Source organism: Thalassophryne amazonica, chromosome 12, assembly GCF_902500255.1.
Source record: "Thalassophryne amazonica chromosome 12, fThaAma1.1, whole genome shotgun sequence".
NCBI lineage: Eukaryota > Metazoa > Chordata > Actinopteri > Batrachoidiformes > Batrachoididae > Thalassophryne > Thalassophryne amazonica.
The window spans coordinates 50,014,126-50,037,663 of record NC_047114.1 but is presented as its reverse complement, the minus strand read 5'-3'; the positions used below and the strand labels follow the sequence as shown (position 1 = coordinate 50,037,663).

The following is a 23,538-nucleotide window of genomic DNA, read 5'->3' as shown; positions in this document are numbered from 1 at the left end:
ACCCAAGTCATCCAGAGACATACCGTTTTAACTTGTGGTTAAAATTTTAACCAAACTAATTTCGGGCAAGTTATTTAAATTAATGTCACGTCTGAAATTTTATGAAGTGAAAATATCAGTTATATGTTTTAGTTTTAAAGTAATGCACTAACTTTGAAGGTTTTAGTGTGGACATGTTGTGTCCAGCAGTGCATTATGGGTAATGTCAGTATATTCACGACAGAAGAAATGCATTTGAGACGCTCTGATCAGGCTCCACATGGACAACAGCATTAAACTCTTTGTATATTGTGCCTAAAACTCTCGTGAAAATATTCTCTGGGTTTATAGATGTTGTTATTGTGTTTGTTTTATGTAAAAATGCCAGAAGAAGCTCAGGTTGCTCCTCCATTATTTTCAGTTGGAATCAATGCAATTGATTCCTGTTTGCTATTTAGAGTCCTGCTTATGTCAAACACTGTCTGTCGTCTTTGTTCCAGAGTAATATATATAAGATGTCTGAAATTCAGTTTGCATTTTTAAATTCCATGCATCTTAAACGTGGCAGACACGGATTATCTGGAATTTAGTTTTGGCAAGTTTTCACAGTCTCTACTGCCATCTACTGGCCAGTAGTGTTCATGGCAGTATTTTCCCTAAAGCTGGGCAGACACTGTATGATATTTTCAATCATTATACTCGGCTCCAGCTCAAACTGTGAGACAAAACTGCAGGGTGTAAAAGTTCAGAGCGCACGATTTATGTTCTCACACTATACGGCCCGATGCTCTGATGCGATCTGACTGCTCGCATTGTACATTGTACATTCAAAAACCACATGTCGGACACGTGTTTCCAGAAGCAAAACGTAAACAGAAGCCTTTTTTTTCAAACTTTATTTACATTTCTTATTTTTACAAAAACTCTCAATGAGAGACATCATAGTTAAAAAAAAATACAAGACTTTACATGAGTTGAATAAAGGGGAGAAAAAGAAACAGAAGCTGCTCTCCCAAAGAGATGATCACTGTTTATGCTCTCTCCAATTCCGCATCGGTGTTTGCACATGCACAGTGTGAGAGATTGGATGCTTGTAGCGCTTCAGCAGCGGGATACTCTCACGACGGCCAACCAGAATATCAAACAGGTTTGATTTTCATCTGACCATACGATTGCAGATCAGGAGGTGGTCATGAGAGGTTAAACGCAGCTAGTTACTCCATGTATACTACACAATGCAGGATGCGTGATTAAGCTGAAACTCGGCGCAATCCAATAAAATTCTCACTCAGCTGAAAAAGGGCCAAAACTCACAGTGTAAGCCCAGCTTAAGTACGGAACGTCTGGGCACCAGTAGTTGTCAGTGTTCTATTTATTTTGACACCATTTATATCAGACTAATTACAACTTGGCTTTTTTTTTTTTTTTTTGAAAATGCCTTTTTTTTTTTACAAATAAAAAAATAGCATATTTTACAAAAGACACCAACACACAAAAAACACCAACACATGCAACACCTCACATTAGTGTGTTGGTTTACATAGAATGAATGAGTCAACCAATCAGTGTTAGTGGAGGCACATTTTACCCATGATCCCTTTGCCATCTGTCTGTGTTTGTTACAAAACTTCAGAATTAGTGCATTATTCAACATTAAAATATATATGTTGTATTTTAACTTTGTACAAATGACAGAATTGACATTAATGGAGTTATTCTCCATCCATCCATTTTCTTCTGCTTCATCCGGGGTCGGGTCGTGGGGGCAGCAGCTCAAGCAAAGCTGCCCAGACCCCCCGATCCACACATACCTCCCCCAGCTCCTCCCGGGGAACCCTGAGGTGTTCCCAAGCCAGCTGCAAGACGTAGTCCCTCCAGCATGTCCTGAGTCTTCCCCGGGGCCTCCTTCTGATGGGACGTGCCCGGAACACCTCTCCAGCGAGGCGTCCAGGGGGCATCCAGGGCGGGGGGGTGTCCAGGTCACTCAGGAGGAGCTCGGAGTCGAGCCGCTGTTCCTCCACGACGAAAGGAGCCAGCTGAGGTGGCTCGGGCATCTTTTCCGGAGTTATTCTATCAGTATTAATTTTATTCATAAACCAAACCATAAGTCAGCACTGCTTTATTTTCCAAGCCCTCCGCCTCACGGCAAAGCTGTTATTGAGTAGAGAGTTGAACTTTGCTGCTCCTCTCAACTGCTTCACTGCTGGAAGGTATACAATAAACAGGAGCTTCCAGCAGGGAGCAGGGTGCACAAAAACAGAAGTGCTGACTCATTGTTTGGGTCTTTGGTTGCCTTTGATGCTACCAGAAGCGATCGGAGTCTTAAAACTCAAAATCAGCTTGTTAGTAGTTGCAAGTGTACCGGAGACAATACTGGAAGTTATCGGTTATCTATAGCTTCCGATAAATTTTTGGGTGGTTTATCGGTTTAGCTTTATAAAAGATAATTTTTCAGTTAAATGATTATCTGTTATCGAAGCTAATTTTTTGGTTAGCTGTGCCCACCACTGATGTGCACCCACCACAAATATATTTACACCCAGAGATAGACATACAGGTTTGGGGAAATATAAGGTCACATTTAGCTCTAATCTATGACTGAAACTGTTTTTCATCTCTCTTACAGTAAGAACCCTTCATCTAAGGATGGTGCAGCCACTCCAGGAACCCCTAAGGTGAGATTACTCTTATTTTCTGAAGTAATAGATTATTTACAGCTTTTTTAATTCAAGAAGAAACCCCATACTTTCAAGGAATATGTTTTCTTTCATTTTTATTGGTCACTCGCAGCTATTTTTCAGGTTTTTAAAAAAGGTTAACAAAAAGAAAAAGAGCAGAGAGCATCCATCACATGGGCCCATTGTTCTACGGGACTTTAAACCATGTTGAACCCTGGCTGTACAATTTTTTTAGAATAGAGTGGAAGGGGAATTTTGAAATTGGAATTGCAAGTGTAGCACATTGTGTCTGACCCAATTAGAGCTAGAGAAGATACAAGGAGCAAGTAAAAAGAATAGAAGTAGAAGAAGGTCACATAATGGGATTTCATTTTACACCTTGGAACATTTCCTGTAGTGTTTAATAACGGTGTCTAACACTAGCTGCAGATTGAGAGCTGCTTAAAAGCAGCCAGTCACATCCCTAACATATATAGTGCTGCATAATAAATAGAAAAATGCAATGTACATGTTGCGGGACTTTAATAAAATGTAATTGTAAAGGTCAGATGTGATGAAATGATGCTGAGTGAAGCAATTATGAAAGACTCAATCCAAACGCAGAGATGATCAGGGTGAACAGGCCTCCTAAAGGGTCATAAAGGACAACTATTATTGCCTGTGCCAGCAGACAGAGAAGAGCAGTCGCACAGATCTTTATGATGTTAAAAGATGAGAATGCAAAAGTAAGAAAACCTCTCTTGCCGTTTTAAAGACATTGAAGAGATGAAATCACTAATTTACACACAGATTCTGAGCCTTACCAAAATTTGCTTCACTTTTACATAACTCAAAGGCCATCTCTCAACAGAAAGTCATCATAAAAACACTTTTTAGTGTTTTAGATTCTGCTAACATCAAACACCGCCATGGGCAATCCCATAATATCTCCCCTCCTCTGTTGGTTAGCTCAGGAAATAAAATTAGTGGACATGATTTAAAAAAAAAACATACAGCTTATTTTCCAAATGCAAATCAGTTTAATGTAAAGTACAGCACATTTGAAAATTATTTAGTAAATACACACCTTTAATTGAAATACATTGCTTTTTAATAATCATCGTACATCTTGTGTTTTAAAATATGGACTTTCTCTTAACTCAAAGGGACTGTGTATACTCTTTGGTATCAGTTTATTTTGTATATTATTTATGCACGGTTATAGTCCACAAGATAATGAAATCAATCTAGACCTTCAATGAATTAAGTGAGCAGAAATATGCGCCCGTGTTGGAAAACATTCAAACGGCGGTTGAGTTGCAGTCATACTGCATTCTGACTGCCATACGCGCGACATTCATACAGCAATTCATACGCAATTCGAACCATTCAAACTGCATTTGAGGGGCTGTATGAATTGTTCGAGCACGTCAGATCCTGGTTGAATGTCTCGACCGTCTTCCCCATCACACCGGAGGATGAATCCTGTATAAATGGACATTCGAACGACATTTGTGCAATTCAAGTTGTATTCGAGCTGCATTCTAATTCCTCGTACAGAATTAGTGTGATACTTAACAAAATACACAAAATTTGCATGGCCAGCACAAATGTAGAGAACATGCACACCACTATCGTGTTGCATTTGAACTGGGGAATGTTCGAACATCAGTTGAAGGGGAGTGGTACCACATTCAGAGATTCTGATCTCACAGAAATATTTATTGGAACATTGTCTGTTGAGAATCATGATAGTACCTTAGAAGAACATAAAAGAAAAATGAAATCATGACATTTATCTAGTAGAAGGTTATTTATGCATGTAGGACACAAGAAGCTTTCTTTAGCTACCATGGCGAAGTCCCCAGTGCACGACAATAGCAGCCATGTTTACACAATGCAACTAGGTGCCCATTCTCATGGGTTGTTGTTGTTGTTCATGATACTGTCACAAAATGCATAATATTTGTGTGATGCCCACAACCCCCACATCACCCCAACTTTTGTGATACCGTCACGAAAATGTAACATTTTGTGAGGGTATCACAAAGTAATAGATTAAGTCATGACATCACAAACTTGGCATGAGATCAGGTTGACAACATCATTAGGAGGGTTCAGCCAACTTTGGATCTCCTCAACTATTACAGCCCTTTCATACACACACACACACACACACACACACACACACACACACACACACACACACACACACACACGCACGCACACGCACACACACACACACACACACACACACACACACACACACACACACACACACACACACACACACACACACACACCTTAAAGCTTGCATTTACTTGGGGTATACTGTAAATAACCACAAGTTACCTGCCACAGGCAATCGTCTTCATGGGAATGAAGTCTTAACCGGTACAGGGACATTATAGCATTTTGTTAAGTTCAAATGATGATGAAAATCCACAAACTATTTGCAAGGTAATGGCAAGGCTGTTACAAGCTGCCTCACGGTATATACCAGCCAGACATGAAACAAGCAAACAAATAAACAAACAGACAAAACTGACAGCAAAAGTATGATTTCATATTTGTAATTCAAAGTAGTAGCAAGCTGTGTCATCAGCAATTGCTTCCTGTGGCTATATATTGCAGTGACACTGTGATCAGGTGCATCACTTATAAATGACTATTTCATAATTCTGAAGAAAAAAGTGGGAGTGCTGCAGTGGGTCAAAACGTGACTACTGATAATACAAATATCCAAGAACCAGGTGCTTTTCAAGTAGTGGGCCAAGAAATAGATTAACATACACCAAACAGTGACTGTCCAGGTTATTAAGAATGAAAGTGAAAAAATAAATGGTAGTCTAAAAAAATCAGAGGACCTCTGATATGAAAGTGAAAACCCTTTTCAGAAAACAAAGGATATGCCACTGTGTTTATACTCACAAGAGTATTCATCAGGGGATAAATTAGATATTCATTCATTTATTTTCTACACCTGCTTACTCCAATTAAGGGTCATGGTGGGAGGTGAAGTAGACAAACACTGGACAGGACATCAGTATATCGCAGGGCCACATATGGACAAACAAAATAGAATTTAGATATGAAATTCATAATCTGATATGTATGCACATTACCGAATGCCCAATTCAATTAGATTCAATTTATTTTGTTTATATAAGCACCAAATCACATCAAAGCTGCCTCAAGACGCTTCACACAAGTAAAGTCTAACCTTACCAACCCCTAGAGCAAGCACACAGGTAACGATGTAATGATGATATGAGGAAGAATCCTCAAGCAGACCAGACTTAGAGGGGTGATGCACTGCTTAGGTCATTCTACCAAAAAGGTTTACAATACAGAAATGTTGTGTTGCACAACAACAATTGATGAGAGTCCATGCAGGCGTCCAGTCCACCGTCAGGGATAGGGGCATCTGTTGGATCTGTTCCTATAGCAGAGTCCATCCCGCAACTGCCACAGAAATCATCCAACTCAGCAGGTGCATCCAGCCTCATCTTGCACAGAGAGAAAAGGAAAACAGAATCAGTCGGCCAGAAAAACTACATTTAGTGTTATAATCGTCAGCATTAAGCCTTTCCTGAAAGTGTCTTCTTCTTCTTCATGTAGACTCTGGAACAATGTGTGAAATACAAATGTTTCCAAGGCTTTGAAGCAATTCAAAGCAGTTATTTCTGTCATATATTTGGCCCATTTAACAACATTTTAGCTGTCCACATCCTGTGCTATTTCCAGAGCAGGGAATTGAATTTGTTATATTTTGATTACCCCCCAACACACACACACACACACACACACACTTTTCAGTGCTGACCAGGGGCTTTGAGCAGTACTCTCAACTCTGTGGGTGGGTTTGCACTTGAAAAAGTCAGACGGAGCAGATTTGAGGGGTGAGCACTGGCCTTCCACTCAGGCGTGACTGTGCATTGTACCACTGTTGTTTAGTATTCAGCGACATTCTGTGAAGAATGGAGAGAGCCGGTCTGAAGGAGAGGGGCTTTTGATACCGTCTCCTCCAAGGTACACCTATTAACACCAGAGATTAACCCCAACGGACCTTCGTGCAGGCTGTTCTCTGTGCACCTTGTAGTCCCTGCTACTCATAGATGATTGGGTTAAAAGAAAAATATGATAATGTCAGGCAACAGTCTCTCTGAGATACATACAGCAAGAATGGTGACTTTGTAATGCACTGGTCTCTCATCGTATTCTTATTTTTGTCTTGAGAGATATAAAGCCTAGAGGTGGGCGGATTGATCCTAATATCGATAATATCGATACCAACGCTGGTATTGATATTGAACGATCCTCGTGTAAAAATATCAATACTCAAGCTTTTTTCTGTCCCGCACGCACTGACTGCTGTGCACGCAGATTCTTCAAAGTCTACTCTCTGTCTGTAAGAGCAGCACTGCACACTGTCACACAACACGGAGCAGCGCACCCTTGTATTGTGGTTTGTCAGCCCTCTACCTCAGGAGATTTTGTTTTAAGTTGTGTTGAGTGATATTTTTTAAACAAAAATGTTGCTTGTGATAATAAAGTATTTTGTTGTCACGTACAATGTTTGCCGAAATTCTATCCTAGGTCTTTTGGATCCTTTGGATCTGTGAAGCTTAAATATGAAAACGTACCGGTATCGATATCGGTGATACTGGGCCTGTATTTACTTGGTATCGGATCAATACCAAAATTCCTGGTATCGCCCACCTCTAATAAAGCCAGTTGCACTCAATCAGCCAGTTTTGCAACGTAACATTTTTTTTCATTTTGGTATCTTTGAAAGCTGATTCACATCTGGTTTCCACATAACATTTGTAACTGGATGACATATCTTTGTGGACATGCGGGGGGTTGAACACCAAATCGCTCGCACTTGAGACCAAGGATCTACCAGGTCAGCTAAAGGGGAATTCCCCACTACCCAAGCCAGAAGGAACATCTTTTAATCTGGACTTCACCTTCATTTAGTGTCTGTAATATGTGTGATATGCCCTCCAGTGTTCAACACAAAGAAATACATTTCTTAACGGAGACCGCAGCAGCCTTGAGAGGCTAATTTTTTGGTCTGTTTTTCATCATCCATTTGTGCAGGATATGTGCATGGAATGCTATAGATTCCAAAACAAAAGGCAGCAAACTACTCATATTGCTGCAAAATATACACAATGTGCAAAATTGATGAAACTAGTTTCTTTTCATTTATACAACTGCACTATTTGATGATCAACAGCCAAACAACTGAAGTAAAGGAGCTATCTTATTAGCTTTCCATGCTTGCAAGCCTACCAAAGCTAGCTTCTTTGTATGGTCTCCGAGAAGTCTAGCACACACCTGTATTTTTTCAACACCCGAGGCAAAATCAAGACCAAAACAAACTAACACACCAAAAAAAAAAACACAAGGCGCTTCACACGGCCATCGGACATCACAGAGGCTTCCATAGAAACTGGGTAAGGCCTGGTTCACATGGCAAGATAATTATTCCAATTTTGGACCTGATCTTCCCCTTCTGACAATCTTAAGGACGCCCCGACTATCGTGATGTCTCTAAAGATAATCTTATCAAATATTCCTGCCTTGTATGGTTTGTTAAGAGCGCTCTAGTCTGCTTGGAAGGACGTTGGGACCGCTCAGACCGCAAATCGGGGATATTCAACATGTTGGATTGTCTTGGCCCGATAACGCCGTCCACCATGTTTTTTTACTCAGAAGTCACATTTAACCTCAAGAGATTTTGCGAGATTTCCTGTCTGACCTCGGAATGTTCGTGTGTGAAATCTGCCCGTGTGTGGTGTATTGTCTTTACCGTGTGGCTGCACACCACACACTGTACAACCAAAACTGTTAGATCGATGATTTTTTTTTTTATCTCCATGTGTGTGGTCTCTCAGGTATTGGAAACCTTCAGACAATTAGAAAATCTTCCGTGTGAACCAGGCATAAAAGGTTGTCAAGGATGCGTCCATAGCAGTATGTAGAGACAATGTGTGAATGGGTTGGTTTTAAAGATTTCAGTAAGGTCTCTCTTTTAGTGTATCGCTAAATGCCATATTCAAATGATAAAACTTGAGCATATTCCCAGAAAGCCCCCAGGTAAATGATTCCTGACCTTTTTAAACCTGTGAAAAAAGGACCACACATACACACAAATTCATGCATGCAAGCACACACACACACACACACATGCTCTGGAATAAAAGCACCATGCATAATGTCCAATTTACTGTGGCAGCACTGGAGGTTGGTCATTTCTCACATATTATTATTAGATTACTGCTGTCGAGCACTTAAGCCTCTGCTCTGCCCCTTTCCAGTTGATTAATAGGAGATGACTGTAAATACCAATATTTCACAGCCGCCTTGTAAAACAAACAAGCAGCACAGTAGCTGCACATTGCTGGATCTCAGTGTGTGGCTATGTTTAGAAAAAAACAAAAAAATCCTGATATCCTTCTTGCCTTTTACATCTTACCTGCTTGTTCATTTGAAGAATTCGCTTGATTGCTTTGTCACTCAAAAACATTTGTTTTTTATGAGTGCCTGTGGGCTACGTATGTGAGATGGAGGTAAAACATCTTGCGAGACAGATTTATGGAGAGCCATTGTAATGTCAGACATTTACTTTCCTGCTTTTGAAATGTTTATCCTTTCTCCCTCCTCTGCCGCTTCACCCTTCATCCCCAGATCTCAATCACTCGCCCCTCAGTAACTCCTCTTAACGTCCCATAAACATTAACTCTAATCAGTGGAAGGGATTTTATAGACAAAGTCAGCCAGGTTACAGTCATCAGCAATGACGTGTTGCTCTCAGCATCGACACTAATAACTCTCATGGAATTCACCAAGGGTAAAGATTTGCTGTACTCTATTTTCCTCGCAGAGAAAGACATCTGTAATGCAGCAATAAACTTTGAATTGCTCCCAAGATGAATGACAGAATTGAAAACACTCTTGCAAACTTTAATTTGATACACTTGCATGGATTTTATTCAATAACATAAATTATTTTCTAATATACACGAAGGACCATAAGTAGTTGGAGAGTGAAACAGGTTTTTTTTTTTGTATTTTTGCCTCTGTACACCACCAGAATGGAGCTGAAATGAAACAATCAAGATGTCCTTGTAGTGTAGAGTTTCAGCTTTAATTCAAGGGATTGAACCAATAAATAAATAAATCACATGAACCATTTTGAATACCTGTATGCTATATTTTCCTGATATTTGAATCTATTTTAAAACATTGTACCATCTTTGTCTCTGTTTATTAATGTCATTCCTTTGGTGATAATGCAACAAGATCTGCTGCAAATAGAAAACATTTTATTTCTTTTCCCATTTAGTCTATGCTGTTGTCGGTGCACATCAAGCGTGAGGGAGAGTCTCCTGTGGTGTCGCCTCTGTCATCCGAAGATGCCCACCATTCTGACAGATACCAGGTCAAACTCACTCTCACACAGAAATAAGAAGACACGACTTATTGTCACTGTAGGGTTAGCGCAGTTGTCATTTAAGTCACATCTCTGGCGTAACTTTCAGTGTTTTAAAGCTTGACCAAAATGCAAAAACTATACTCTTATGGTAAATGGACTGCATTTATATAGCGCTTTTCCATCTGCATCAGATGCTCAAAGCGCTTTACAAATAATGCCTCACATTCACCCCAATGTGAGGGTGCTACCATACAAGGTAATCCCCAATAGGGGATTAAACACCCCAGGCTGGGATTTGAACTGAGGATCTTCTGGGCTCAAGCCCAATGCCTTAACCACTAGACCATCACCTCCCCCATGTTTATGTCCCATATTTAAAATGTGCTGCTGTGTACTGACATTTGCCTCGTCTTGGCAATGGTAAAATAGTTTTGAAGACTGAGCCTGGTGTTGAGACCACATACTTTAAATAATTTGATCAAATGTATCAAATGTAATGTGTAACTCCTGATGCAAAATACCTGTTGAGCAAGTAGTGGGATAAGGATTTTGGTGTTCACTATATAGCTCCAGGTTTACTTCTCTGTCATGTGACTTGTCTTTGTCCTAGTCCATCCAGCTCTAATTGGGTACCACCCTTTGGCATCCCATTCAGGGGGAGTCAATGACAGCTATAGTATTTAGTTGCATGTGTCTTTGGAGTCTTGTTTGACCTGTAAACCTCTAAACTGACTATACCCACCTGACTGTGATGCTTTGGGCTCCAGAAACATAAACGAATGCTGATTTGGACTCATCGGTGAGTCTATGGATGCCTGATGGTTCAATCATTTTCACTGGATATGCATTGCTATCCACATATACACAAAAACAAGCGAAGAAAAAAAGTTTATCTCTGTGTTGACAAACGTGATTTGATTGCCTTGCTCAAGATATGCAACAAAATTTAAAAAAAAATCTTGACATGGTTTTTGAGTCACCCTATGACATCGAACCAACCAACCAACCAACCAAACCAATCCAACAAAGAAATGGATGAAAACAGGTAATAACCAATGACCATTCTGTTCCACTATATCACCCTTCCCATATCAAGGATGCCTTCCACAGATTCCTTCTTCCAGCAACACTCTAAATCCCATTCATAATTATATCATAAATGCTGTAATTCCAGTGCTTTAAATTATTCCTTTTCAAACTCCAACTTTAATAGAAAATTATTTCACTTGATATGCTGAATTTGAAACAACTCCAAACTGTAAAAGTACCTTGGAATGGCAGATCAAGTCAGAGATGTAAATGAGAAATGTGAGCAAAATTTACCACCACCGAGTTCACAGAGGACCATTACTCTAACTCAGTAACACTCACCTCAGTTTTTTTAAAGTTTTATTTACTCAAAGGTAATTAAAACTTAAATATTTGAAGTTATTGTAACATATATCATTTGATTGCTGCTAAATTAAATCAGTTAACTCAAAACTTACTAAATAAATTTCAATTAGGATAACAATGTTACATACTAAAATATATAAACATTTGTCACTAGGAGACATGGATTCTGTGATCAGTGGTGGGGACAATTCCTCTAATCCACTAACAGCTAATTATCGAAGATAATGTTTTCATTACCAGATTAGCTTTTCAGATAACTCTGAAAACCGTCAGTGGACCAATTAGCATCCGATAAATTTAGGTCCGATAATTTTTAGACATATTTTTGCGGGCATAGTGACTAAAGATTAACAGTTAAGAACATTTGTGAAGTCTGAAATCAAAGACTTTAGTGCCTGCCTGTTACGTTTTGTAGCAGGCAGACAGCTATGAGAAGTACAGCTCTATCCTCTGCAGGCAGAGGAGAGCTGACTACCAGACAGAAAGATAAATTCTCTTCAGACCATGCAGACTCGCCGGTATACCACCCAAGTCATGCATAGGCATACAGTTTTGACTTGTGGTTAAAATTTTAAACAGACTAATTCTGGACAAGTTATTTAAATTAACGTCACATCTGTTGTTTTGTAAAATGAAAGTATCAGCTATATGTTTTAGTTTTAAGGTAATGCACAAATTTTGAAGGTTTTAGCATTTGGACACCATGCCGCAGTGCATTATGGGTAAATTAGTTTCTTGGCAAGTGGTTGGTTGGTCAGTATAACACACAACTTACTGAAACGTGTGGTGGTTTTACAAATAAATCTGTTTGTTGTATGTCATTTTTCTCATTTGTAAAAAAAGACAATTTGAAAACTGAAAATTCTTGTTGTTAAGTGGATTTAGCACTTTTAGCTAATGTGTGGCACTTGGTATTCATGTTGCCATGAACACTGCCATCTACTGCCAGTAGATGGCAGTAGATGGCACTGCCATCAGTAAAAAGTCAGTAAAACCAGTAAGTCAGTAAAACCAAACATGCTCAAGTTTTGCCTTCATTAAGGAACAGTTGTTGTATCCGAAATTCTGCCTTGAATATTATTTGAATGTTTTTTTTTTTAACTTAAAATTTTTAAGATTCCTTAATTTGAACCCTGTAAGTTGAAACAACCAAAAGTATGAGTTCATTTATTGTATATTTTTAATCAAGCTGCAATAATATATATATATATATATATATATATATATATATATATATATATATATATATATATATATATATGCAACACTAACTTCAGATATTTAAATTCTAATGACTTAATATTTCTGAGCACAATATTAAAAATAATGCAATGCTAAAATACCCTTGGCCGTATGAGCATCGTCTTCTTTATGATTTGCAGTTGTTTAATTGGTATCCCAGTGCAAACTATATATATATATATATATATATATATATATATACGTATATATATATGAAAAATTCTACATTTATTGTTATTTACATTAATTCATGTCTTATGTATAATTGGTACACGTTCAATAAAGCCCCACTATCAATCAATCATAAACAATATTTTATTTACGCTCTAATGCCGTCTGCAGGAGGGCCTCCATGTGTACTTACATGAGCTTCTGGCAAGAGCAGAAGCTAGCTTTGAGTTAGTGGAAGTTAGCATGCACGCTGACCACTGCGAAATGTCTTGTGAATCACTTCAAATGTGTTATCAGGTTCCAAAAACAGCATTTTCAGTTTTAGAAGTGTTTATTTCTTGCTAGCTTTTACATAATATATAACAAAGAGGTTATATTTACACACAAATGGAATGGAGTTTGCAGCTATCTAGACATGACACTGACGTCACGGTGCCCCTCTACTCTGTGTGGTGTCTGAGTGTGACCACCACAGGCACCACAGGGGCAGTCACACCATAGAGGCTGCTGTGCCGAGAGCTGACAGAGAGACGAGAGAAGATAAAAGCGAGTGAGATCGTAACACCCAGAGGCTGTTCTTAAGTGTAATAAAGTTGCCATTGTTCCAGTGAAACCTGCGTTGTTTCTCCACCAGGGCAAACCACAAATATTTCTGTTACAACACATCACTCTGATTGGCTGTCACCCCTGCCCCTCAAAAAACAAAAAACAGAACAGAATGAAACAGAATGACACAGAATGTGACTTTTTAACCTCTTAAAATACCTCTAAAATTAATCAAGGTTAGCCATCTTTGAACTTGTCTAAGGTCTATGTTCCAAGAATGTTCCCGGTGAATTGAAAGACTCTGGCAGTAATAGGACTGGACTTGTGCTGAACAGAGACAGACAGGCAGACGGACAGATGGATGGATGGACGGACACAGACAGTTTTTGGTACGGGCGAGGCGGGCAGTCGCCCGGGGTGCATTTTTTCATGACACATATAGGGGTGGCACAACAAGCACTTAAAAAGAAAAATCATTCTGCATCGCAAAGCAGTTATATCACTGTTTGAGGAATTGGGAAATTGACGCCCGCAGCTGCAAGTAGGCGCCCCTGCGTGACAGAGGTTTGGCGGTTGCCTCCTGTGTAACCAGGGACAGGTGCGCTCCCCCTTGGCCTGTGCGCTCTGCTCCGCATCTCCGGACTGACCATCGTGCTCACTGCTCCCTGCTGCTCCGCCTCCACGGTGTTTCCACTCTGCCAGATGTCCACTTAGGATGCAGCAGAGCAGAACCAGAACTCCAGCGAACGATACAGCAGCTAGTTTATGAAAGAAATGGCACTTGAAAGCGGACAGACAGGGTGGAACAATGAGTCTGAATCTCACCAGAGAGGACAGGAGCTCCGTTTACATTTCTAGCTGAAGTGACTTGAATCTGACCTTTTTGTGTGCCTGCAAGAGTGTGTGTTATCCAATTTTTACAAGAAACTCTCTTTTTATTGTCATGTACATTGACAAAATAAAATAAAATAATAATAATAATATAATATAATTTAAAATGAGGCTTAAATTAACTGGTTTATTTGATGTGGGAAAAAGAATCACATTTGATTTCATTGGCATGGGAATGCTAGTAACAGTTTAGATTTTCTTTTGACCCACAGATGAAGACCAAAAAAATTAGGAGAAAAAAGCAAACACTACATTATCAAATTTCTGTCAAACCTAAAACTTTTGCAGATTAATTAATGCTAAATAATTACACATTTAGCCTATGATTTACAAACATTAAGCTAAATGTTGAGACTAATATGCACCTTAATAAAAGAGCTAATTGCTCCTCCCTGAAAGACAGATTAATAAAGTGTCTAATGACAGACATTTAGCATATAAAGGCGTGCTTATTCAAGTTTGCAATTCATGGATGTTTTGTAGAAGAGCTATATTGTAGCCTGCGGTCTTTTGATGTCAATTTCAATTGCAATTTCAGGGGGCACTTGTAAAATATATATAAAAAATAATAATTTAAATAATAATAATAATAATTTAAAAATGACTGTGCAAAAAAAAAAAAATGGGGGCGGGGGGTCTGAGAGGATCTCGCCCGGGGAGTAATTCAGTGTAGAACCGCCACTGGACAGACACAAAGTTTTTGCAATACCCAGTGGCCATATTTGATGGCCCCGGGTAAAAATTGAGTTTCTTTTTTAAATTCTGCAAACTTGTTAGCTTTTATTGTGAGGTGTTGAGATTCCTGAACAGAGATTTTATTATTATTATTTATGTATTTACTGATGTATTTGTAGATCATCTTATCTGTGCAGTGATGAGTTGTGTGCAAGTCTAAGGGTAAAGTTAAACATTTTAGTACCTTTTTTCCCTCTGTGTGTTGTTCAGGTTTAAATGAACCAACAGGACAATCATTGCTTCAAATCATGCTAACTGTTTTTTATCTCTGTATTCATCAAACTTTGTTCAGGAATTTCTCCCGGCCGTGATGTATCACTGGGTTAAGTGGGTTCTCCCTTTACACCATAAAATAAGAACTATTAAGTCCAAGCAGACATTACATCCATACGTTCATGATGACACAGCTCGTAAAGACCTTATAGCGATAAAGTAGATATTCTCATTAAGTGAAACTGCTGAAATCACCTTATATTATACAAATGATTAAGTCAAAGGTGACTCTCTTTACAACCCTGGAAATGTAGCATAATGGAGGACTTTGTCACAATCTTATGCAACAACAGGCTCGTTTCCTCATGCTCTCTTCTGACCCATCAGAAGATGTTCGATGACTCCATTGTAATGATATCGTAGTGGTGCTTGTGGTGCAAGTGAGCCTGTAACTCAACAGCTGATATGGAGGAGAGAAGAAAGAGAAGGAATGAGGAGATGAATGCAGGGGTAGAAAAAAGGGAGACTGGACTGCTTGTCAGCTCTTGTTGATGGACAGAGGTTGCCGGTGAGAGGCTTGAACCGCTGCTCGCTCTCTGTCAAAGAGAGGGCATCTGTAACTGCGACTGGATGCTTTAGTCAGCACTTTGCTAAAGACATTGAAGCCTACGGGTTTGAATCCCAGTAGACCTGAGTTGCACATTCTACCAGAGACTGAAGTGGATTCTGACCTCACTTTCACTTAATTATTTCCATAATGCTGTACTTTGAAAGACAATATCATTATTTTTAATGAATCAGGAAACTTACCCGAGGCATCCCGGACCACCCACGACTAACGCTCTAGATTTAACTGAACATGAATGTATAATTTAATGTGCACCATGTTTGCATTGTAACTATTCAAATTGAATTTGTAACCACCATGAGCGGAGTCTCTGGCACACACAGGTTTGTATGGATTTATTATATTTATTTTTTTTTTTTAAACAGATTAATCATTATGAATGAATAAACACAGCAATATAACACATTCAAGACAAAAAGTAACAAAGAACTAAGTCGTGCGGCAGATATTTAGAGTGAGAGAATATTTAAAATGGAATCCTGCAAATGGTGATGCAAGCATCAAATTTGGCACAAATACTACTTAGACATGAACTCTTTTTAAATAACCGATTAGCCACCTGAATTTTCAATAGGCAGCCAGGTAGGGGCCAATTGAAGAATTACACAGGGGTCAAAATTAAAAGATGCTCTAATCACATTGAAAACTATGTCACATTATTTGCTTGATCATAGCAATTGCAAAAAGGTATAGTTTGGACTATCTCTGACTGCAAATCTGTGACAATTTTGGTAAAAAGTGATGCAAATTATTAGTTAATAGAGTTTTAAAAAGGAATAGTTTGGACCATGTGTCATGCTTAGTTATCATGTTACGTGTTGACATATGTGACATATCATAGAATCCAATGGACGTTGAGCTTGTTTGACCTTGACTTTGGAGACCAAGCATTCAACACTGTCAAAACTATTCTATTTATTCATCCTATTAGCTCAACCAATATTTTTCATCACTTTTTACCAAAATTATATATATATATATACATATATATATGTATATATATATATGTGTGTGTGTGTGTGTGTGTGTGTGTGCGTGCGTGCGTGTGTGTTTGAATGTGTTTTCACCTCGTTGGTTATTTTTTGATGAATAACAGAAAACTGGATATTGAGTTCAAAGTTGCAGGAGGAAAGACAGTTAAATAAGGTGCACCTCACAAGAAGACAATGATTAATAATGTCTTACATTATTATTTAAATACTTGTTTATTTTTTTATGTTTATTTGACAATACTATAACACCTTTAACTGGCGTTGCTGTCAGTAAATGCTGTGTAATGAGAGACCATTGCTGTGGTCCTCCTATGAGTCCCGTTGCTGACCCCTAGCGGGCGGTTTTGGGAACCACACGTGACTCTTCACCATTTCCGTTTCCTCGCGGTCACATGACCAAAACAATACAACATGGCGTCGGACGAGAGGAGTATTTGCTGTTTGGAGCGCAACTTTGAATCCTTTTCCATCCGTATGAAAGTTTAGGCGGTTTTAAGCGTTTACAGCGGTGTGGATTGTGCTTAAACACACTGAACTGTTTGGCAGCTATGAGTTTTAACGGCTGTGCAGGGAGCTCTGAGTGAAAGTGCTCAGTCATGGAGGAGGTTGAAAACAAGAGAGAAGTAGGTTTGCAGCCCCCAACCCGTAACATCCAGAGTAATCCTGTTCTGCAAAGTTTAGTTTGCACTTATAAGCACGTTCTAACATGACTTTATTATCTAATGAGTGTTTTTACCTTCTTTTCCCCCCTCTGCTTGCAGACGTTTTTACGAGTTCGGGCAAACAGGCAAACAAGATTAAATGGTAGGTACATTTATTTTTAGATTTTGTGAATGACCTGTAACATTTGTGGCTGCATCTGTTTGGGTGTGTTTGTTGGCTGTTAATGCCCAGGCTGTCACTGATTATGAAAAAATGAACCAGTTTGTGTGGATCAGCGTTTATTTATTTATTTATTTTAATTTACTAAAAGTTTGGGCTTTGACGTTCTCACACTGATTCATTTATTTATTCATTCGTTAATTTTGAGCATACTTCACTGTGCAGAAACATTTAGGTACATTTAAAGTTAAAAAATCCAAAGGATAATGAGCAGTAATTGAGTATAAATAAATAAAATGTGTGACTGCTTTTCACCACTGACCATGCATAATTTATGTTTTGTGATTAGATTGCATAAAATTAAAAGTTCTAACCAATGTTTTAATAAATCATTTTTAACCATGTGATCATTTATAACTCTCTTAATCATGAAATTATTTGTAAAACCCTCACAACTGTAAAGTTGAAGGAGTATATAGGAAACATTGCTTGTGTAATTTCTACTCATATAATAATAAACTACTAACTTCTGAAACGCAATTCCTCCTAAATCAATCTGTGAAGTTAAGACAGACTTTACACACCATATGAAGACGTGCGAAGGAAACAATTCCATTCAGAAGTCTTCATAGAGAGATAATTAATTAATTTATGTATGTTATGGTAATATTATGGTATTACCATGGACAATATGATATGACACAGTTCCTTTGAAAAACAGACCTGTTGTATGTGCCTTACTCTCAGATCTGTGACTATAAGCGAAGTGCGCATCGCATCTGCGCATGCGTGGGTCAAACGGGGGCAAAAATCCCAGCTACCACACTCACACTGCTCCCAATGAATTTCGTATACAGTAGCATTAGAGGACTGTAAAAGTTAAGGCTTTTACAGGGATTGTTTCAAAGGCTTTAAGCCTTAAGCGACACATACAATAATGACAGGGGCGCATTGTGCTGTTTTCAAATGCTCGAATGGAATTTATAGGCTTGAAAGTTGGCTGAAAACAGACGATTGCAATGCTCCGCCGAGTCCACACACAGACGGAAAGAAGAAGAAATGTGGTCGTAAACCATCGTTCATTCTACACAATTTTGCCACAGAAAAGAAAGTCGGACTAAAATTGTAAGTTTCTTGCACACATTTATTTTGTCAGTATCCTGAAACCGTGCTGCCGTTTTCGTGCATCGGCTTATGACTGTAATGTCTTGCCATGAATGACGTGATGCGTAATATTGTAATATTGACATGTTCTATGAACAAACTGCATGCATGCACATATTGTATGTCTGTCAACTTATCAAAACAAACGTGAAACCAAAGATGTTATATGTGAGACTCACCGTCATTGTCGTCATTATGAAGCCGGCAGAGTTGCGATTTTTCATCCCTGCTTAGTAAATATTCTGCAATATCCACAGTTTCAGTCTCTGGACTTCATCTAACCATCCGTCAGTTGCCTTCAAGGGGTCAGAAATTTGTTTGTCTCCAACTATCAACAAGCACTGGTCATTTTCGACAGCAGCGCGCTTTTCCTCCGTCGGCACTAATGGTAGTTTATGTACAGATGCAGCACACGCAAGCACAACCAGCTCTTCTTTCTATTTCTGTCCACTGCCGTATGTAGTCCTGGTTGTAACAGGCAATCTGCGGAGCTTACAAAAACGCTTTAAATCCTCAACTTTCCAGCAGTTGAAATGATCCAAATCACAGCACTCCTCGCTGCTTTCCGCCGCCATAGCTTGTGGGTTGGTAGCTGAAAAATTTAGGCTACCCATAATGCACCGCGCGGCCTGAGATGCGCACTTCGTTTATTATTATTGTGTGTTCTTTGTGTTAATGTTGGTATACGTGTTCTCAAACACATCTTGGTGAACAATAATGTGGGGGCCTGTGTAACTTTGGCCTACTGGTCTTCAGCCCAGGCAAACCTAATTTGATCCAAACCATGGTTTAGTCATAGCTATGAGTGCTTTTTATAAATATTTTTAGAAAGTTGGTAAGATCGAAGTATTATTAGAAATATTTTACAGTGCATCCAGAAAGTATTTGCAGTGCTTCACTTTTTCCACATTTTATGTTACAGTCTTATTTCAAAATGGATGAAATAATTTTTCCATCAAACCTCTACACACACTACCCCATAATGTCAATGTGGACAAAAGTTTTTTTTTTTTTTTTTAGATATTTGCAAATTTATTAAAAATAAAAACTAAGAAATCACATGTACAACATTCACAGCCTTTGTCATGAAGCTCAAAATTGAGCTCAGGTGCATCCTGTTTCCACTGATCATCTTTGACGTGTTTCTACAGCTTAATCAGAGTCCACCTGGGGTAAATTCAGTTGATTGGACATGATTTGTAAAGGCACACACCTGTCTACATATAAGGTCCCACAGTTGACAGTGCATGTCAGAGCACAAACCAAGCATGAAGTCAAAGGAATTGTCTGTAGACCTCCGAGACAGGATTGTCTCAAGGCACAAATTTAGGGAAGGTTACAGAAACATTTCTACTGCTTTGAAGGTCCCAATAAGCACAGTGGCCTCCATCATCAGTAAATGGAAGAAGTGCAGATCCACCAGGACCCTTCCTGGAGCTGGCTGCCCATCTAAACTGAGTGATTGGGTAGAAGGGCCTTAGTCAGAGAGGTGACCAAGAACTTGATGGTCACTCTGTCAGAGCTCCAGCATTCCTCTGTGGAGAGAGTAAAACCTTCCAGAAGGACAACCATTCCTGCAGCAATCCACCAATCAGGCCTGTATGGCTTTGTAAAAGGCAAGTGGCAGCCCGCCTGGAGTTTGCCAAAAGGCACCTGAAGGACTCTCAGACCATGAGAAACAACATTCTGTGGTCTGATGAGACAAAAATCGAACTCTTTGGCCAGGTGTCATGGTTGGACGAAACCAGGCACCGTCCCTACAGTAAAAGCATGGTGGTGCCAGCGTCATGCTGTGGGGATGTTTTTCAGTGGCAGGAACTGGGAATGGACTGCATTTATATAGCACTTTTCCAACTGCATCAGATGCTCAAAGCGCTTCATAATAATAATTCACCGCGATGTCAGGGTACTGCCCTACAAGACACTCACACCGGGAGCAACTAGGAGATTAAGGACTTTGCCCAAGGGCCCTTAGTGATTTTCCGGTCAGGCTGGGATTTGAACCGAGGATCCTCTGGTCTCAAGCCCAACACTGTCAAACTGGGAGACTTGTCAGGATTGGGGGAAAGATGAATGCAGCAATGTACAGAGACATCTTGGTTGAAAACCTGCTCTAGAGCGCTTTTGACCTCCGACTGGGGCGACAGTTCATCTTTCAGCAGGACATTGACCCTAAGCACACAGCCATGACATCAAAGGAGTGGCTTCAGGACAACTCTGTGAATGTCCTTGAGTGGCCCAGCCAGAGCCCAGACCTGAATCTGATTGAACATCCCTGGAGAGATCTGAAAATGGTTGCGGACAACTGTCCCCATCCAACCTGATGGAGCTTGAGAGATGCTCCCAAAAGGAATGGGCAAAACTGTCCAAAGATAGGTGCACCAAGCTTGTGGTATCATATTCAAGAAGACTTGAAGCTGTAATTGCTGCCAAAAGTTCATCAACAAAGTATTGAGCAAAGAGTGTGAATACTTATGTACGTATGATTTCTAAGTTTTGTTTTTTTTTGGGGGGGGGGGATTTATTTTGATAAAGTTGCAAAAAGTAAAAAACAAAACTTTTTCATGTTGTCATTATGGGGTGTTGTGAGTAGAATTTTTAGGGGAAAAATAAATTTACTCCATTTTGGAATGAGACTGGGGATAACACAATGGAAAAAGTGAAGTGCTGTTCTGTCTCTCAGTTGAAATGTGCCTACAATAAACATTTCAGACCTCTCCATTCTTTATGGGAAACCTTGCAAAATCAACAGCGGTTTAAAGACTTATTTGCCTCACTGTATATAGCGTCATTGACTGCGGGGGCTGAAAGGGGTCCATGTCTGCACACCCTCAGTCAGCCAACTGAGCATGTTCACGCGCTCATAATAAAAACCAACCAAACAACAACCCTGTGATTTCAGACTTAGTTAATGATCTGATGACAATACTTAAATATACTGGTCACTAATTATGGTGTGCACACTCGGTGGAATCGCTCAGAATGTTTTCCACAGGGAGAACAGGTCATACCACCAGTGATCACATGCATGTCAGATTCTTGAGATGTGCATCACTGTGTGTGTTTGGGGTGTCATGGATCACAAAAGTCATGGATCTGAAAAATGCAGTGTTTTCTCATGAAGAGTCTTGAACCATTGTTCTCCTTAAAAGATACCAACATCATCATGACTCAGTAAAGTATGCCTCTCATACTTGTCTGTCTCTCAAACTCTCAACCTCACAGGCTCCTAAACACAGAAATGTCACTGCTGAGTCGTGACCAGGTACTAAATAGATCTGTATGGCTCTAAAATGAACATCACTTAATTTGTCACCTATTTCATCTTTTAAAGTCCTCTTCATTTCCTCACAGGTTGTTGAAATTCCTCACATCTTCAGAATTGTTTTGATAACATCTTTGCTTTATTACAGCAAATTATGTTTGCATCCTGAGGTGACATAATTAAGAATGAGCTTTTTTTTTTAATCAAAAGCCCTTGACAGGAACCATTAGAAACTGAGTTTGAACTCCACACTCTGCTGCATTTCGCTCTGTGGTCATGTGGAACTAAGAATGGTTCTCGCGTGGGGTATAACAGTTGGAAGGGACAGAGATCCCTGCCGGACCTAATTAGCAGCCCTTTCCCTTCTCTATTTAACAACGCTCCCCTTGATTAGTGTCAGGGGACAATTGGCAGGGAGGAGGAGGAAGCCATTTCTCTTTTTAACTCTCTCAGTCTCTCCTTCCATCGTCTTCCCCCTGCAGTTATGGTATATTGCCTCCGTGCCTCACCACAGTCCCTCTTGGCAACCTCTGCTTTCCCAGCCAGCTAAAAATTAATGCCCCTACGCGCCATTTGCAGTTAAGAAAAACGACATAGACTTGGGGCGCAATGACGGCTGTTCTGCTCTGTTAAATTTCTAATTAAATGTGTGGTGATGGGGTGTAGCTGGCAGGAGAGAAAAGTAGGAAAGGAGAAACAGAAGCAGAGAGTGGGAAGGGGAATCTTGACATATCTGGCTCTTGTCATTTCTATAACACATTTCAGAAGGGGGCCAAGTTTAGCCATATCCGCTATCACTCAGATATCCTTCTAATGTTGTAAAGAATTGAGAATAGAGGGCCAGTAATTATTAGTCTATATATAATTGTAGGTATAGGCCTAATTCTTAATAATTATTTAAATTACATGCTCAAAATTAAAATATATTCACTCATCTTTAATTATTTTTCTCCTTTTATTTATTACCTTTGTTTATTACCATGTAAAAATTTACTCATTGAATGAACCTTCGAAGCATCCAAATCTTGCATTTTAACAGTGTATTTTGTTTTATATACCCAAAATTTTAAATATCATTGAAGTGAAAATTAACCAAACAATAAAGTAAAGGTAAAGGCTATTCGCCCAACCGTTGGGCAGATAAGACATACATTGAACATTACACGCCCAACCACTGGGCAGATGAATATGATGTCTTACCTTATTCGCCCAACCGTGATTGTGTATTTGACACGTTTTGTGCATCTAAATTACTTTTTTTTTTAACACCACTTTTTAAGGCTCTATTGCGGCGTATGTTTGACACATTTAACGGCGCCGTCTTTAATTTTGCGAAAACACCACAATGGATGAAAGCAGACGAACTTCAGAAGTATTTTGAATGTAAGCCT

The 23,538-nt window shown here is 39.3% G+C and overlaps 1 protein-coding gene across 3 annotated transcripts in view; it reads left to right on the top strand.

Moving 5' to 3' along the window:
• The window catches only part of rnf220a (ring finger protein 220a), a 507,503-nt gene that overhangs the window by 406,405 nt on the left and 77,560 nt on the right, over positions 1-23,538 (top strand). For all 3 annotated transcript variants that reach the window (XM_034183510.1, XM_034183509.1, XM_034183511.1), the window contains exons 4-6: positions 2,606-2,654; positions 9,994-10,089; positions 17,658-17,700. In XM_034183510.1, the coding sequence (XP_034039401.1) occupies positions 2,606-2,654; positions 9,994-10,089; positions 17,658-17,700 (188 nt within the window). The remainder of the gene's footprint in view (positions 1-2,605; positions 2,655-9,993; positions 10,090-17,657; positions 17,701-23,538) is intronic.